The 17,884-nt window shown below is 49.3% G+C and overlaps 3 protein-coding genes across 3 annotated transcripts; 2 read left to right on the forward strand and 1 right to left on the reverse strand.

Annotated features, from left to right (window-relative positions):
• Positions 1-2,646: 2,646 nt before the first annotated feature.
• L3040_008789 (uncharacterized protein) lies at positions 2,647-4,817 on the forward strand (the record flags this gene model as incomplete). The annotated part of the gene is made up of 4 exons (XM_066155602.1): positions 2,647-3,738; positions 4,006-4,625; positions 4,677-4,727; positions 4,802-4,817. The coding sequence occupies 4 exons, from the start codon at positions 2,647-2,649 to the stop codon at positions 4,815-4,817; spliced, it is 1,779 nt and encodes a 592-aa protein (XP_066010324.1).
• Positions 4,818-9,157: 4,340 nt separating this feature from the next.
• Positions 9,158-9,574, forward strand: L3040_008790 (uncharacterized protein; the record flags this gene model as incomplete). Its single annotated transcript, XM_066155606.1, has 1 exon — positions 9,158-9,574. One exon carries the CDS (start codon positions 9,158-9,160, stop codon positions 9,572-9,574), a length of 417 nt encoding a protein of 138 aa, XP_066010325.1.
• Positions 9,575-10,317: 743 nt separating this feature from the next.
• On the reverse strand, positions 10,318-11,998 carry L3040_008791 (uncharacterized protein; the record flags this gene model as incomplete). The annotated part of the gene is made up of 2 exons (XM_007295308.2): positions 10,318-11,862; positions 11,972-11,998. The coding sequence occupies 2 exons, from the start codon at positions 11,996-11,998 to the stop codon at positions 10,318-10,320; spliced, it is 1,572 nt and encodes a 523-aa protein (XP_007295370.2).
• Between the last annotated feature and the right edge of the window lie 5,886 nt (positions 11,999-17,884).

A 17,884-nucleotide genomic window follows, 5' to 3' on the forward strand; every position in this document is an offset into this window, starting at 1 on the left:
GCAGATGTCAAGGTCGCCTTGCGATATGGACCGAGGCCGGACCAAGGTCAGCCAGATGTAGGTCCGAAGACCGCCTTCCTTTGCAGAGATAAGATGGATGGATCATGATGAGAAAAAGCTTTCGTTGAGGAAAGAGAGCTAAAGAAGCAAAGCAGAGTATGCCATCGCGGGCTTAAAAGCCTAGCGGATGCCAGAGTCGCGTGGTGAGATGGATCGAGGCCGGATCGAAGTCAGCTAGGTACGCTGAAGTAAAGAAAATGGGCAAATCTGTTTGTCTGATTGCGCAGTAAAGGCAAAGATCGTTTTCCTATCTGGAATAGGAGAAACCACAAGCTTGAAGGCCCATGCTGTATGTATGTATGTAGTCAAGTTGACTCTGAAGAGGTGTTGTGAAACCGAAAGAAGGAGAGGCAAAAAACGAAGAAGGCTATAATCAGTTTTCCTTTGAAGGGCTGTTATCATTGTTGTATTGATTTGCGTTTGGCGGGTGGCAAGCTTTGCCTGCCGCCCTGGGACCGCACATGGGGTACGGCGACGTTGCATACAAAATAGCCCTAGAGTGCATTTCAAGATGGAGCAGCGCAGCTGCTGCCGGCTGCGCCCTTCCCTTGCAGATCAGATGGATTATAGAAACAGAAAAGCTTCAGTTGAAGGTGGAAACCATGGAAACAAGGTAGAGTATGCCATAGCAAGCTTAGAAGCTTAGCAATTGCGACTCGTAGAACGATATAAATCGAGGCCGGACCAAGGTCAGCCAGATATAGGTCCAAGACCGAAAAGGGGAAAACAAAAGCAAAACAGAAAGCAAGCAAGCAAACAGGTTCCAACTATACGCCAAAGATCGTATACACCCATCGTACACCACTTCTAAAGCGTTGTTCCCTTATGTGAGCACCACACTCACTCGAGAATTGAGCGCCCGGATGAAAGAGGGCCAGTGCTGGTCCATTCGTGTAGAATATAACGTTAGCCCTCTTTCTAGAAACAACTGGCAGCTAGCAGCAGCGGTAGCGCTAGCGTGTGCAGTACTGAGAGAAGAACTCCGTAGCCGTCAGGAAAGCCTAGAAATCCGATAGCGAGTCGAGGGGCATCTTGACGAAATCAAGAGCCTCGGGCAAGGTACTCGGAGGAGTACTTGGTCGCATGTCCTTTGGCCAAGGGAAGAAGCGTCGTTTCATTGCCTAGCGGAAGAAAAGATTGCTTTCTTATCTGGAATGGAAGGAAACCATAAGCTCGAAGGCGAACGCGAAGGCTGTATGTATGTATGTAGTCAGGTTTCCTTTGAGGTGTCCAGAAACCGAAGAAAACCGAGGAAAAACGAAAAGAAAAAGACGAAGAAAATTGTAGTCAGACATCTTTTGAGGAGGTGCCGAGGAACCGAAAAAAGAAGAAAATAAACGAAGAGGACTGTAGTCAGATTGCCTTTCTTTTTGAAATTCAGATGCGCGCCGCGAGCCGGCGAAGAAGAAGGGTGAGAAAGACGAAGGACGAATATTTGGAGAAAACATGTATGTTCGTGAAGCCTAAAAGCCTAGATGATTATGTTCTAACACTTGTGCAGTTGTATCTTGTAGAGAAAGGGGAAGAAAGCGAGAAAAGGGATATGCAGAAAAGGAGACGGAGAAGAGATGAAGATAAAAAAAAAAGGAGATAGAAAGAAGAAGGAGATAGAGAGGAGAAGAGGAGAAGGAGGATATAAAGAGAAAAAAGAAATAGAAAGAAGGAGGAGATAGAGAGAAGAAGGAAAAGAAAAAAGATGGAAATGGAAAAAAAGAAGATAGAAAAGAAAAAAGAAAAAAGGAGATAGAAATGTAAATAAACAAGCGAAAAGAAAAAATGAGAGATAGAAGAGATGAGGAGATAAAGGAAATAGAGATAAAGAAAAAAGAAATAAGAAAGACGAAAGAAATGAATAGAAGATAGACATAGAAAAAAGGAGATGGCGAGAAGGAGATGGCGAGAAGGAAATGGCGAGAAGGAGATGGCGAGAAGGAGATGGCGAGAAGGAGATGGCGAGAAGGAGATGGCGAGAAGGAGACGGAAAGGAGATGGAGAGAAAGAGAAGGAGATGGAGATGGAGATATAAATAAACAAGCGAGAAGAAAGAAGGAGAGATGAAGGAGAAGGAGAGAGAAGGAGAGAGAAAGAGAGAAGGAGAGGAGAGAAGGGAGACGAAAGGAAGACAAGGAAAGAAAGGAAGATAGTAATAATACTTGCTTGGTCAAATTCAATAGAAAGAAGAGAAAGAAAGAAGGACGGTGTCGGATTGAACTGATTCAGGGAGATGGATGGTACCTGCTCGCCTGCTTGGATGCGACAAGAAAGCATGAAAGAAAAGGGAAGAGGATGGTAGAGTATAGTATTGATCCAGGCAGAAGAGAGACGATCATGATGAAACTTGATGAGTTGGTTCTTTGTATGTGTATATCGATCCATCTGTGATAGACGTGCCTAGAAATCGAGTACATAGCCACTTCTCCGGTGCCTGCCTACCCGCCGTCGAAGACCCAACTTGTATACCGAGCATTGAGCTATTAATCAAGTACTTGCTTGCCCGTCGAAAAAGACTTACCTGCCTATCAAGTATCTACCCGCCCAGCGCCAGCCACCTCAGACATATCATCGATCGACTATAATATCGCCGGAATGAGCGACGAGGATACGATCGCTCGTCTCGAGAGGGTGCTGCAAGAAGCTGAGCAGCGCCAGTCCACCGAAGCTGCGCGATCTTCGCACGCGAGGAAGATTCGCAAAGCAATGAACGTGCCACCCCTCGAAAGAGAAAGAGGATCTGCGCGGCCACCGCCGGTTGTTCCCGCCACCAGGCCCCGACCCCGAGCCCGACGTCAGCCTGTGGTTATGAGGGTCAACCACTTCGCGCGAGCGAGGGCGTACGTCAACGGCGCGAAGGGCAGCCTGGGCCGGCTCGGGCCGTACTGTCTTCGCGGGCTGGCCTCCGTCGCCGGCTTTGCCATCTGGCTGTTCCTCTTCTGCATCCGCGGCTTCATGCGCTGGTACATCCACTGTTGGCCCACGGTCTCGACGATCTCCTTCGGGCTCGTGCTGGTCGGGGTGTGGTATGTGATCATGTGTGGGCTGATGGCGCTCGACCAAAGCGAGATGGGCATCGTGACGAGCACTATGTATCTCGTCGGTGGGCTCTGTCGGTTCAAGCAAGGCGATTTTACGGCTCTGGTCCACGAGAATGTGTGTCCGTGGTGGCCGACGCGGAATGCGCGAATCTGTACGAACGCTGACAAGACGATTAACGAAGCCCGGCTCAAGAGAGAGTTTCACGACGGCAAAGGGAGAGGGAGAGGCCGAGGGGGGATGGGCATGGGAGGGGCGTGGGATGCGACGGGCAAGTCTGGCTTTGATGGCCAGGATCAGGACCAAGGCGGATGGCCAGAAGAGCTGCCCAAGGCCTTTGGATCGCAGATGACCTGGGAGAGCGTGGTGGAGAGCGCCTTGGAATTGCAGGACGAGACGCGCGCCATGGTCGAGATCGCGGATGCGTGGGAAGAAGCCGAGTTCTTCTGGCGGTCGTGGGGGATTGGGCTGGAAGAGCTGAATGGGGACGGGGACGAGGACGGGCTGGCCGTCGAGGATGGGAGTCGTGCTGGTGGTGACAGTGATTACGCTCACGATCCGCAACGAGCTCAAGATAAAGCGAAGCAGGGTGATGGTGGTCGTGGTGGTAATGCGGAGGATGAAGATGAAGATGAAGAAGTCTGGCACGTCTGCAGAAAGTCGGCAGCGAAACCGAAACCGAATCCCAACCCGAATCCTCAGCCTTATCCTCAGCCTCGGCCCCGGCATCCATCTCGCTCCGACTCGACATGGGCATCTTCAGAGCAACGAAAGAAGACCGACCGACGCGACTCTCCTCCTTCTAATCCTTATCCTTACGCCTATCCCAAACCCGAACCCGAACCCAAACCCAAACCCACACCCAAATCCAAATCCAAATCCAAACCCTCACCTCTCTCAACCTCCCATCTCCAGCCTTTCGACCCTCGACTGGACCTCGTCCGCGCCATCCACGCCGTATCGACGCCACTCCGCCGCTGCACCAGCCTCCTCCCCGAAATCCCCGGCTATACCGTCTCGCTGCTCAGCAAGATCGGCGTCACGATCTTGCACACTAAAGCCCATATCGCTGAGCTCGACCCGCGCCGTCCCGCCGATACGAAAGAGCTGGTGCGCGAGTACGTATTCCAGACGAATGTGATCTTGCGCTACCTCGAGCGGTTGATTGCCGTCGTCAATGAGACGATCGCCGCCGACCAGCGTGCGAAAGTCGAGATGATCTACGTATCGTGCTGGCTACGTGTCGTCGAGTCCTACCTGGAGCAGCAGTGGCTCACACGCTTGCGGGCTCGCCCCTTCTGGGCGCGCAGCTTCAGTGACCCGGAGCGCGATGCGGTCGAGCTGCCGCAGTGGGCGAATGTCCAATCTGCGCAGGCCATTCGAGAGGTGACGATGACGGGCTTGATGGAACTGTTGACGGCGCTGCGGGAGATTGACGGGAGTCTGAAGGCCTTTCAGCTGAGTATTGAAGACGGAGGGCTGGCCATCCAAGGGAGGTGGAGCGTCGAGAGTCACGTCGCCGTCTTGCACGACCAGTGGCTCTTTTTCAGCAAGTGTGGACGGAAGATTCAACCGGACAAGTGAAGGGGAAGCGAGAAGAGTCGGAGGGTGAGAAGGATAGGGCGGTATACATTCAGGTAAGGATGTTCTGATGTTGATAGACTTGCTATTAATGTCGCGAATTCAGCTTGGCCGTCCTGACAGTGTATAGACTCACGAGCATCTGACTCTCAGCATCCAGGATTCACTTTCTAGTTGTCCCTTTACTCATACTCGCGTCCGCGTCCGTATTACCACTAGCAAATCCCTGCTCATCGATCTCTGCCTTCCGATCCGCAGCTGCGCGCTCTCGCATGACCCTCGACGACCATATCCGCGAATCGGTCTCCTGCGCTGCGCCCCTTTACAGCGAGTTGGAGGGTGGGACCGGGAGATACACGGATATTGCTGTTGATGGGCGGGGCTAGGCTTGGTTGGGGAACGGGATGAATGGGTATGAGCGATAGTCACAATTCCGATTTGGCGGCGGATGTATCTAACAAGATTTAATCTATGCATCAAAACTGCACGCACACTTTCATCGGCTCGCCTAGTCAATGGATTGGATCTGTTCGGGTTTGGGGAGGGACAGGATGGGATAGGCATGGCCATGCCATAGGCCACAGCCCAAACCGAATTGACGGCGGATACAACAGCGACATCTACGCCGATGTATCAAGACTACGCCCACACTCTGAACAAAGAACGAGGATCAATGGGTTGGGCATGGGCATGAGATGAAGGACTTGGGATTCAGATGGAAGGACCACATCGACGTCTGTTGGTGGGCATGGGCATAGGCATAGGCATAGGCATAGGCGTAGGCCAAAGCCAATTACCAATTGATGGCGGATGTGATAGCGACATCTACACCAATGCATCAGGTCTACGGACACCGTCTGAACCCAGAACTTAGGACCGATAAGTTGGATTACTTGAGATGAGGTTTGTTTGGGCATGGGCATGGGCAAGGGCACGATGGACTTGAGATTCGACTCGAAAGATTACGACGACGTGCTTGGTGACGATCAGGCTCAGCAGGCGCTGTGAGCAGGCGCTGTGAGCAGGCGCTGTGAGCAGGCGCTGTGAGCAGGCGCTGTGAGCAGGCGCTGTGAGCAGGCGCTGTGAGCTGGCGCTGAGAGCTGACGCTGAGAGCTGACGCTGAGAGCTGACGCTGAGAGCTGACGCTGAGAGCTGACGCTGAGAGCTGACGCTGAGAGCTGACGCTGAGAGCTGACGCTGAGAGCTGACGCTGAGAGCTGACGCTGAGAGCTGACGCTGAGAGCTGACGCTGAGAGCTGACGCTGAGAGCTGACGCTGAGAGCTGACGCTGAGAGCTGACGCTGAGAGCTGACGCTGAGAGCTGACGCTGAGAGCTGACGCTGAGAGCTGACGCTGAGAGCTGACGCTGAGAGCTGACGCTGAGAGCTGACGCTGAGAGCTGACGCTGAGAGCTGACGCTGAGAGCTGACGCTGAGAGCTGACGCTGAGAGCTGACGCTGAGAGCTGACGCTGAGAGCTGACGCTGAGAGCTGACGCTGAGAGCTGACGCTGAGAGCTGACGCTGAGAGCTGACGCTGAGAGCTGACGCTGAGAGCTGACGCTGAGAGCTGACGCTGAGAGCTGACGCTGAGAGCTGACGCTGAGAGCTGACGCTGAGAGCTGACGCTGAGAGCTGACGCTGAGAGCTGACGCTGAGAGCTGACGCTGAGAGCTGACGCTGAGAGCTGACGCTGAGAGCTGACGCTGAGAGCTGACGCTGAGAGCTGACGCTGAGAGCTGACGCTGAGAGCTGACGCTGAGAGCTGACGCTGAGAGCTGACGCTGAGAGCTGACGCTGAGAGCTGACGCTGAGAGCTGACGCTGAGAGCTGACGCTGAGAGCTGACGCTGAGAGCTGACGCTGAGAGCTGACGCTGATAGGAGGTCGGTTTATATAAGACCGAGAATTGCTCCTACACTAACAACGGCACTACACAACGGCACTACCACTGGAAGTAGTAGGAGCAGGACCTGGACCTGGAGCAGGACCGGCGGCAGGTGCGAAAGCAAAACCTGACCGCGGGGGCACGAAGTGGGCGGGCTGCGATGATTGCGCAATGTAAGCTAGCCCGAGACCACGACGCAAATCCTGGGGCAGGTGCTCGAAGCGACCTGGCAAATGGTGTGGTGCAGATTGATAGATGGAAGGTGCCATTGCCTGTCTGCTTCTGTCTGATTACAAGATGACGCTACATACATAAGCGATCGTAATCAGGCTTAGTTCGCTAATGCGGATTATGTCCGCGCCTCTTGTTCTCTCTGTCGCGGTGCCGACGACAGTCTTCTTCCTTGACGCAACCTGGATGAGAACGACGATGAGGGTGGGGATAGGGATGGAGATAGAGATGGGGATGGGATGAGGATAGGGATGGGGACGGGGATAGGATTGAGATTGAGATGGAAATGGGATGGAGATGGGGATGGGGATGGGATGGAGATGGGGATGGGGATGGGGATAGGGATGGGATAGAAATGGAAATGGGATTGAGATGAAGATGGGGATGGGATTGAGATTGAGATAGGGATGGGGATGGAGATTAAGATAGGGATGGGGATGGGATTAAGATTGAGATGGGGATGGGATGGGGATAGGGATGGGGATGGGATGGAAATGGAAATGGGATGGAGATAGAGATGGAAATGGAGTCTCTCGATCCTTCAGCTACACCTCCAACCTTCAGCACCGTGGCTGCAGAAACCAAAGGCGTCACATCCGACAATAGAACCATTAACTCAAACCTGACCCCGACCGGGGAATCGTCGAAGAGCTGGACATAAAGATTAACGAAGAGGCATGGGATTTAAGTCAGTCGGATCCAGACAACATGGCACATCTAAAATAAGGTTGTGTAGACTCTTCCGCGCATCTTTCACTTAGCTGACTTATTTAAAAATGAATATCGATTGGCTCAAAGTGAAGGCTTGTAAGAGAGATGCCAGAGCTTATTAGGAGGTTAGTCTAAACCACCGTTCTACTTCACATGGACGTTGACCGCTACATCGTTAAGCTGTTCGTATTCGTTGGTGGTTCTTTTCCAGACAACAAGGATTGCAGCTTTTGAATTGGCAGTGAGATAACTCTAGCGAACGGGAGAAAGTTCGAAGAGAGCTTCCAGATCAAGAGAAATCTTATTGCCGCCAGCTTCATCAAGTGTAAGCGAGTCACACGATCGGCACTGCTATCTGAGATCTACGGAATTGTTTCGAAATCGATATTCTATTTACGTTACAAGAACATTCAAAACAGTCACTGAGAGAATCCATCTCCTTGAAGTCCCCGTGACTATTTGTACCAACTCGTACTCCTTCTACAAATGCTTGGTCAAGCCCGGAACCGTCAAGGAGAGGCGCCGAGCGGTCGATATCATTGCCTTGCGGCAATCATAGGAACGCAGAGACAGAGAACTTGCTGAAGTTTGCTGGATTGATTGAAAGGATAACTTCGCAGACGCTGTGATCAAGCTGAACACCAATAAGGCGCTGTCCTATTCCATCGATACGAACGAGGTCAACATTCAAGTGGGAGACTGGGTGGAGAGAAACGAGGATGAGAGGAACGAGGTCAACATTCAAGTAAGAGACTGGGTAGAGAGAAACGAGGATGAGAGGAACAAGGAGTAGTGGAAGAAAAAAAAGGAACGAGGTAAATAAGAGGTGGAAAATAAGCTAGCAATTCCACCCGGAGACAGAGCTGGACCTGGAGCTGGACGTGGAGCTGGCGTGGAGTTGGACGTGTCCTGGACGTGGAGCTAGACGTGGAGCTGGACTGGAGCTCGTGGAGCTGGACGTAGAGCTGGACGTGGAGTTGAAGGTGGAGTTGGACGTGTCCTGCACGTGGAGCTGGACTAAAGCTGGACTAAAGCTGGACGAGAGCTGGACGAGAGCTGGACGAGAGCTGGACGTGGAGCTGGACGTGGAGCTGGACTAAAGCTGGACTGGAGCTGAACTAGAGCTGGACCGGAGCTGGACCCGGAGCTGGACGTGGAGCTATACGTGGAATTGGACGTGTCCTGGACGTGGAGCTGGACGTAGAGCTGGACGTGGAGCTGGACTAGAGCTGGACGAGAGCTGGACGAGAGCTGGACGAGAGCTGGTCGTGGAGCTGGTCGTGGAGCTGAATACGGAGCTGGACTAGAGCTGGACGTAGAGCTGGACCAGAACTGGACTAAAGCTGGACTGGAGCTGGACCGGAGCTGGACCCGAAGCTGGACACGAAGCTGGACTAGATCTGAACATGGAGCTAAAAATAAAGATGGAGACGGACATGGAAATAAAGATAAGGATCGAAACGAAGATATTATACCGTCAAATACATCAATCACAAAATCTCTCCTTTCAAAGTCGACGACCACTTCGGTAATCTCGAGGCGCCTTTCGAGTCTAAGATCAGGGAAACTATCGGCCCTGAAACGCAGTCAGCCTGGATCCGTCTTAACTCTTAACTGTTCCACAACCTCGTCTGGATCTTTAAGCACCGAAAATAGCACATGCTTCAAGTGCGAGAACAACCTGCCGCTCGAGAAGATCCCGAACAACAAGTCTCGCGTGGAGTCTTCCGGGGATTCGTTCATGCGATGGCTAAGGCGGTCGAAGGGGGTGTCGATATGAGAGGCTATCTGGCCTGGAGCCTGATGGATAATCTCGAGTGGGCCGAAGGTTACGAGACGCGACTTGGGGTTACGTTTGTGGACTACGAGGGCGGGCAGAAGAGGCACTTGAAGAAGAGCGCGAATGTTCTGGGGCCATGCTGCCTGTTTTTCTCTTTTGCTTACCCGTGGTCTTTACAACAGCTCGGCAAGAATAGCAGCGCAAGATACCGTCGGTCCTATTCCGAAGCTTTTGAACACCGACACGGCGCCTATCCCGATCCTATTATATTCTTGGTCGCAAGCGGAAGAGCATAAAAATTGGAATGGAGAATGAGGATAGGGATGAAGATGAGGATGCTGTTTTTTTTTCTTCTCTTCTGCTTACCCGCAGCCTTTACAACAGCTCGGCAAGAATAGCAGCGCAGGATGTCAGTCCTTTTCCGAAGCTTTCGGACACCGATACGGGCGGTGCTTATCCCGATCCTACTACAATCTGAGTCGCAAGCGGAAGAGCAAAGAAATGGCCATGCTCGTAGTAATGAGAACGGAAGATGGGTATGGAGCATTGGCATAGAGGATGGATATAAGAAATTAGAAAAGTGGTGAACTTGTTGTCGTTGACATAGTCGACATGTTGATATGACTCGGAAGCAGCCAAAGCCCTAACCCGAGCGCTTTGGTTTCATCGTACCCCGAGTCGCCAGCGAAAGGTATATACATGGGAACGGGCATAGAGGATTGGCACAAGCATGAAGGACGAAGTATAAAAGATATAGTAGAGGTGGTATAGGATAGGGGATGTGAGATGGGCATGGGGGTCGGCAGCATGGATGCAGAAGAGGGATGGGCATGGAAATCTAAGAGACGGATCAGGAATGGACACGACATTCAGTTGCTGCTGGCTGGCTGTCTGGCTGGCCCAAGTTGGTAACAGAAAGAGAATGAGGTATCCAATTTTTTCTATCAATCTAGTTCAGTCCCTTTACCCCCTTTCCTTTTGCCCGATCCTACACCACCACCGCCCCCAAGCCCTTCCTCCTAGTCAATCTCATTCCCTCCTACTCCTGAACCTTCTTTGACTCCGTCAGCTCTACTTCCCCTAACAGAAGAGACAGTGCATTGACCTGCTTGTCAAGCTCCTTCTCTCGAGCGAGAAATCGAGCATACATCGCCATCGGATCAACAACCTCATTGCCGTCCTGCATCTTATGTTGTGCAGCAGCAACAGCTTCGGCGTCTCCCGTCGATGTATGCAACACCTTGGTATGAGCTGCGTGGGATACCTTTGGCGTAGCTGTCGATCGGAAAGGGGTGCCAGACCTAGTCTTCGCACTAGTGTCGGCGGCTTCCGATGATCGGAGGTTGGATTGACGCCGGTACGCCTCGATGCCGGCCTGGACAGCCTTGACCTTTCTCGCCGACTCTTTCGACTGTTTCGAAGCTGAAGCTGAAGCTGCTGGTGGTGGTGGTGGTGGAGTGTCCACCTCGTCTTCATCCCCATCCCAATTTCCATCCCCACCGTCCTCCTCTTCCTCCTTTTCTTCACCTCTCTCCTTCATCTTGCCTTTGCCTTTCATCTCTGGAATAAGCTGCGTAGAAGTGACAGTCTCGGCACGACCAGCTTCAGCTCCAGGTCCAGGTCCAACTTCACTACCACCATAGCCAGGGAAGAGATGATAAGGAAAGTCATCGGCTCCCTTGCTCTCCTCCTTCTTCCAAACGTGCGACGTGCTCGAAAGTGGATAGCCGGGATACATCATCTCGAAGTCCATGCTGCTTTCCTTGTTACCGCTACGGCCCGGCTCATCGACACTAGTCATGCTGCTGCGGCCACCTTGCTGATCCTCCTCCTTCTTGATGCGTGGCTGTGTGGCAGGTTTCGACGAGCTTATAAGCTGATCGATGTCGTCGACGCTGGTCTTCTTATCCGTTGCAAAGCTAGGAGGCATGAAGTTCAGCTTTGAAAGGGGTGAGAAATATCCAGCCGGACCGGCGGGCTCGCTGACGGAATGCATGAATCTCAACTTTGACGAGGAGGGACTGGGACCATGACCATGGCCGGCATTGGGATCGAGACTAGGATCGGGGCTAGCAGTGCTCTTGATACTGCGACGAAGCTGCTCGAGCAGTCCGCTGCCGCCGCTGCTATTGCCTTCGCCTTTGCTGCTGCTGCTGGTGCGTTGAGCAGGTTCTGCCATGCCTGTATTGACATTCGCATGTTTTGGAACTCTCGATGCACTCGGCTCTGATTTCATATCAACATCCGCACCCGGATTTTCATTCTCTCTTAAGCGCTCCAACAAAGCGCTCATCGCATCCCGGATCTTGTCCTTCACCATCTCGGCCACATTCTCGCCGCTGAAATTGGTGGTTTGCGAAGAAAGGGTCGCAAATCCCAGCTCCGAAAAGAGGCTGTCGGGAATGGGGAAGTGGGTAAAGGGCGAGGAGCCGTTGTTTGATTGCTGCTGCTCTTTTTGGAACTCAAACAAGTGCTGCTGGACGCGTGGCGTGAAGAAGAAGTGCGTGATGCGGGAGACTTGAGCGGGCGTCCATTGGATTGGGGTGGTGCGGGTGAAGGTTCCGAGGGGGTGGGAGAAGATGAGCTGAGAGAGGGGAGGAAATGTGTTAGTGTTAAGGTTTGAAATATGCGGATAGGGCATAGGAGGGGAGGGGGGGGGGGGGGGGGGACGACGACGGAGGGATAAGTGTTACCGGATTCTGTGGATTAGAGAAATCCATAATGCCGAACGAAAGTATAAGATGGGGTTAATGATGGATGGGAAATAATGGAGGGAGAAAGAATGGAGAGAAGAAGGAGGAAGAATAGAGGAAGGGGAATGGGCATATATGTATATGTATGTATGTAAGCGGGCTTCGGAAGTAGAAGGCGGTAAAGAGGCTTAACTTGAGCGTGAGCGTGAGCTTGAATGAGTACTTGAGCTTGAACTTGAGTATGAGCTTAAGCTTAATGTAAGCTTGATCAGTGTTGGTATCACATGGAGTGGCGATGCAGTATTGAATACGTATTCTTTAATACAATCCGGTTGGTTTTACATACTTCTATGTAAATGGAAAAGTAACTTTCTCTATGACTGCTGAGGTACGAACAGAAGTGCAAACGGAATGAGAACAGACAGCCGTTTGTACTGTGTAACCATCCGATCGGATATGCTGTTTTTCTGACCGCCACTCTCGCCTAGCTCTATTGGCTATCAAGCGTTTGCAATTCAAGATTACCAAAGTGACTGACGTTTCAGAAAGCTTTAATGGTTAATTACAATATTTAGGTTCAATACTTTAATCATAAGTATACGCATGAACATGGGCATAGGCATAAGTATGAGCACGATGGCGCGAAAGCACGACACAGCATAGTTATTTTCTCGCATGAGAACACAATATAATATAGCGCTAAAGTATAAGCACGATAAAAATGTTAGCATCCTTATTTTCATTCAAGCTCAGGCTCATGCACCCACTTAAGTTCAAGCCGTCAAACCCGCCCAGTTTCCAAGCACCTAGTTTTTTCTAAGCACCCACTTCTTTTTAAGCACTTATTGAGAATTGAGCTCGAGCGCCTACTCAAGTTCAAGCAGTTAAGCCCACTATATCTCTAAGCATTCAGGTACCTCTCTTTATTTACTCAACTCAACTCACCTAAATTCAAGCTCAAAGACCCATTGAAGTTCAAGCAGTAAAATCCATCCTCCTTCCAAGCACCCAACTCTTTCTAAGCACTTATTCAAGCATTCACTCAAGCACTCACCCAAGCTTGAGCTTGTATTCAGACTCAATCTCAATCACTCATCTAAGCTCAAGCTTATATCCAAGCTCCTGCTTATGCTCACGCTCACGCCCATGCCCATGCTCATCCTTATGCTCTGCCTATGCTTACGCTCATGCTTATGCTCGTGCTATATCGTATCTTAAATTATCGCTCCCGTGCATGTATTTTTTATTTTATGCTATATGAAAATAAAAAAAAATCGAAAAACGATGTTGTTGATTTACTTAGATCGCGCTCGCTTAATCTTGGCGAGCAAAACTCAGAGTACATTTTCGCGAATCCGGACTGCGGATCCGGACTGCGAATTCGGGTTGAGGATCGAAGTAGAAGCATCTACGAGATAATATTAATACTCGCTCTCTGTCAAGACTGTTACTTGATGCTTACTAGTTCATTGTATTATATTTCGGAAGTTGGGCGCCACGGGTGGATGGATTGGATAAGAATAATTTTGTCTTTTCCTTTCGTTCCTTCGGCTTTTTTCACTGATGTCATCCTTTTATTCCTTCGAAATTTTTGTTTGACAGGATATACTTCGTATTGTAAATGATGTACAATTTTAGTCTGTGCACACTAGATACTACGTCGCAGGCGTAAGTATTACCCCTCGAGGGTAGGGAAAACAGAGGGTTTAAAGTAGAAACTAAACTTTTAAGGCACCCTCGAGGGGTAATACTTAGGCCTGTACCTTGGTACGTATTCGTCGTGGCCTTAGGCCACAAGGCTACTACAGGTGGCACAGACCACTAGGAGAGGTATATAGCAGCCTCACGCTTGCTCTGAGCTTCAAAGAATAATAACCACCTTGCTCACACCACTATTATCCTTTCCTTATATTGTCTGTAGTAAATCATTAGTAGCACCCCTTGCACAAAAGCCTTGTCAACGGAAACCTTTAGAATCGCGCACAGACGGCGTTTGTACATTATTTCGGGCATGTACTAAGTCGGAAGGGTTAGATCGGATCATAGACCGGTATGTAGTTGTTGTTGTTGTTGTACTTATTTATTTTCGTCGGGCGGGTAGCCCTGGGACCTCCTATAGGGTACGGCGACGTGCTTAGCTAAGGAGTTACATACAAGAAGGCCCAGAACGCAATCCAAGGTGCTGCAGCGAGAGCTACTATCGTGTGCGCCATTCCCGTATAGATAGGATGGATCATAATAAAAGAAAATCTCTCGTCATACTATACTACGTAGATTGATACGTAGTAAATACCTAGGATGCATAGGATGCATGGGACGCATGGGACGCATGGGACGCATGGGACGGTTGGGACGAATGGCACGAATACTTAGAACACTCTGTTCCAGCTTCTGAATTCGACGGGCCGTTAAATAGGTACTATTCATTTACCGGTTGGAAAAAATAAAAAGACTTGAGGGGGAAGAAAACAACGCTCTTGAGATGGCGCCGCTACTCCCCCCCCCCCATGAGTAAATGTCGGACCCAGTTTAGGCCCATAAATCATAGAGCGGTGGTTTCTTAATGGCTCAAAGCCCTGTCAACTCCACTGTATAGACTAAATACAGGCTCAAAGATACTTTCCAAAGCTGAATCCTTATAATCGTCGGCTCGCTTAGGTGGGCCTCCTTTCAGCCTTTCAGTCTTAGTCGGTATAAGCGACTGCGGATCGGAAGCGAGTGCGGATTTTTCGAATGTATTAGAAATTCTTATATATTATAGCAATTACTATTATAATTAACTAAAGAATATTTATATAAATAATTAATTTACGAGCATATCTTTTTCCGAAACATTTAAAATCGTATTATTAATCGATAACAAGCTTGCTATTAAGCAGCAAAGTAAAGAAAATCTTGAATCTACTGCAAAATAACAACGCGTCGATAAGATTTAAAAAGAAGAAAAAGATACTAAATATCGTAAAAGAATCGCATAGTTGAGCGCGAGCGTAAAAGTATTATACGAAAACGCTTTGCTATAAGCTTAATTATTAAAGACGACAATACAATGCTCATTCTAATTCTCGATTCGAAAGAGATTTAATAGATGCAACAACTTCTTAAAGGTCAAATTTTGCGGCCTCGTAAAAAAGGTATTCCTCGACCAACTCTTTCTCAACTCGAACTTTCTTACGATAACGATGATCTGATAATTATAACCGATACTATTAGAGACCTTTTTTTAAAGCAAAATGTTTTTCCTTTTTCTAGTATTAATATCGATAGCGATAGTTTCAATTTTATAATAGTAGAGATTCAAACGATTCGTTGCGTAAAGTAAAAGACGAATCAGACTTTGAAAATAGCAATCGATAGTCAAATGTTTTATCAAATGATACGATTTCGGATGTTTCGAAAGAAGATATAATCGCAGATTAATTATTTATATAAATAATTTTAAGTTGTAGTAGTAATTAATTGCTATAGTATATAAAAATTTCTAACACATTCGAAAAATCCGCACTCGCTTCCGATCCGCAGTCGCTTATACCGACTAAAACTGAAAGGCTGAAAGGAGGCCCACATAAGCGAGCCGACGATTACCACGGTACAGGCCTAAGTATTACCCCTCGAGGGTGCCTTAAAAGTTTAGTTTTCACTTTAAACCCCCTGGTTGCCCTACCCTCGAGGGGTAATACTTGCGCCTGGGACGTAGTATATAGTTAGGCCTGTACCATGGTACCTCTCCCAACTGGTCTGTGCCACCTTGTAGTAGCCTGGTGGCCTAGGACCACGACAGTGGGTTTTTCGTTGTCGGATCTGACCTTGGACTTAGACCTGGATCTTACATGCCGAAAGCGAGTTGACGATAATAGCTTCTTAACGAAAACGTCGCGAACGGAACTCTTCTTTCTTCGTGATTCGGCGCTATTGCAATCGTAATCAGCGACAGGTCTTGCGAGAAGGAGAATGATGGATTATGCGTACATCACTCACCTCTCTGCCTTAAAGTCGCATCGGGAATCGGATTTATTATTATGATTTTTATCAACTTTATCAACGTCGAGCGAGTCGCAATGGAGGCCTGCCGCCCTAGGACCTCTTATAAGATACGGCGTATATAGAACGGCCTTAGAAAGCATTTCAAGGTGTAGCAGCGTGGCTGTTATCAACTGCGGCTTTTCTTTACGGATAAAATGGATCATAAAAGAAGTTACTTAGCAGGATAACAAACCCAAGGAGATAGGGCAGGGTGTGCTAACGCAAGCTTGGAAGCCTAGCAATTATGAGCCACAAAGCGACGAGAGTTGAGGCCGGACCAAGGCCAGCCAGGTATGGGTCTGAGGGCCAAAGGGTCGTCGTGTTCAGCGATGAGAAGGGAGAAATAATATAGTGCTTGCTTTCTTTAACTAAATTAAAAAGCAATTCACGTATAAAAATATTAAGATTCGATCAATTATACGAGATCTTATACTTAAGCTTTTCGATAGCGATCACCCGGAAGCTAAAAGCATCTTCAAAGAGCTATTGCTACTATACTCCTTTATTATCGATAGCATTTTAGCATACAAACGCTTTACCTTTAAGTTCTCGAATAAAAATAAATTTAAGTAAAGCAATAAGTGCTAAAAGCTAAGAAAGCTGCTCAAGTCAAACGAGATTCATTTGAACCGTGCTAGACGGATTAAACGGATTAAACGGATTAAACGGATTAAACGGATTAAACGGATTAAACGGATTAAACGGATCAGACGGATCAAACGGATCAGACGGATCAGACGGATCAGACGGATCAGACGGACTCAAAGGGGCCTAAAAGGCTAGGAAAGGCTAAAAGGGCTAGAAGGGCCGGAGGGGCCAGAAGGGCCAAAGGATCAAAGGACCACAAGGATCAGAGGGACCAGAGGAACCAGAAGGGCCAGAAGAGCCAGAAGAGCCAGAAGGGCCAGAAGAGCCAGAAGGGCTAAAAGAACCAGCAGGATTAAAGGACCAAAAGGATTAGAAGGGCCCGAAGGGCCAAAAAGGCCAAAGGGGCCAGAAGGACCAGAAGAAGCTAGAAGGGCTAGAAGGGCCAGACGGGCCGGAAGGGCCAGACGGATTAGACGGACCAGACAGATCAAACGGATTAAACGGACCAGACGGACCAGACGGGCCAAAAGGTCTAAGAAAGGCTAAAAGGGCTAAAAGGACTAGAGGATTAAGAAGGACCAGAGAAATCAGAACCAAATAGATAAGAAGGGCTAAGCAAGGCTAAAAAGAGCCAGGAAGGGCTAAAAGGGCCAGACGGACCAGACGGACCAGACGGACCAGACGGACCAGACGGACCAGACGGACTAGACGGACCAGACGGATCAGACGGATCGGACGGATCAGACGGATTAGACGGATTAAAAGAACTCGACGGGCCCGACGGATTAAACGGATCAGACGGATTAGACGGATTAAAAGAACTCGACGGGCCCGACGGATTAAACGGATCAGACGGATTAAACGGATCAGACGGATCAGACGGATCAGACAAACTAAAAGGATTAAACGAATAAAACGGATCAAACGGACTAAAAATACTAGAAAGATTAAAAAGACCAAAAGGATTAAAGGGATTGAAAGGACCAAATGGGCTAGAAAGGGCTAAAAGGACCAAAGGACTAAAAGGGACCAGCAGGGCTAGAAGGACAAAAAGGGGCCAAAGGGGCCAGGAAAAGGCTAAAAAGGGCCAAGAAGGGCCAGAAGGGCCAAAGGTGTGACGACCTTGGGCGATTACCTGAAGGAACTTACGGGAGAGCGGGGTTTACTTAAGAGCTCAGAAAGATCTCAAAGTACTAACTTAGAATCAACAACTACCGAGTATAAAGGTAGCTGAAGTCTATATACACGAAGGTAGAAGCGCCAAGGACTCGTGAACCATATTTCATAGGTCAAAGAAGGGAA

The sequence above is a fragment of the Drepanopeziza brunnea genome (assembly GCF_022702325.1).
Source record: "Drepanopeziza brunnea f. sp. 'multigermtubi' strain 214-2 chromosome Unknown ctg17, whole genome shotgun sequence".
Classification (NCBI taxonomy): domain Eukaryota; kingdom Fungi; phylum Ascomycota; class Leotiomycetes; order Helotiales; family Drepanopezizaceae; genus Drepanopeziza; species Drepanopeziza brunnea.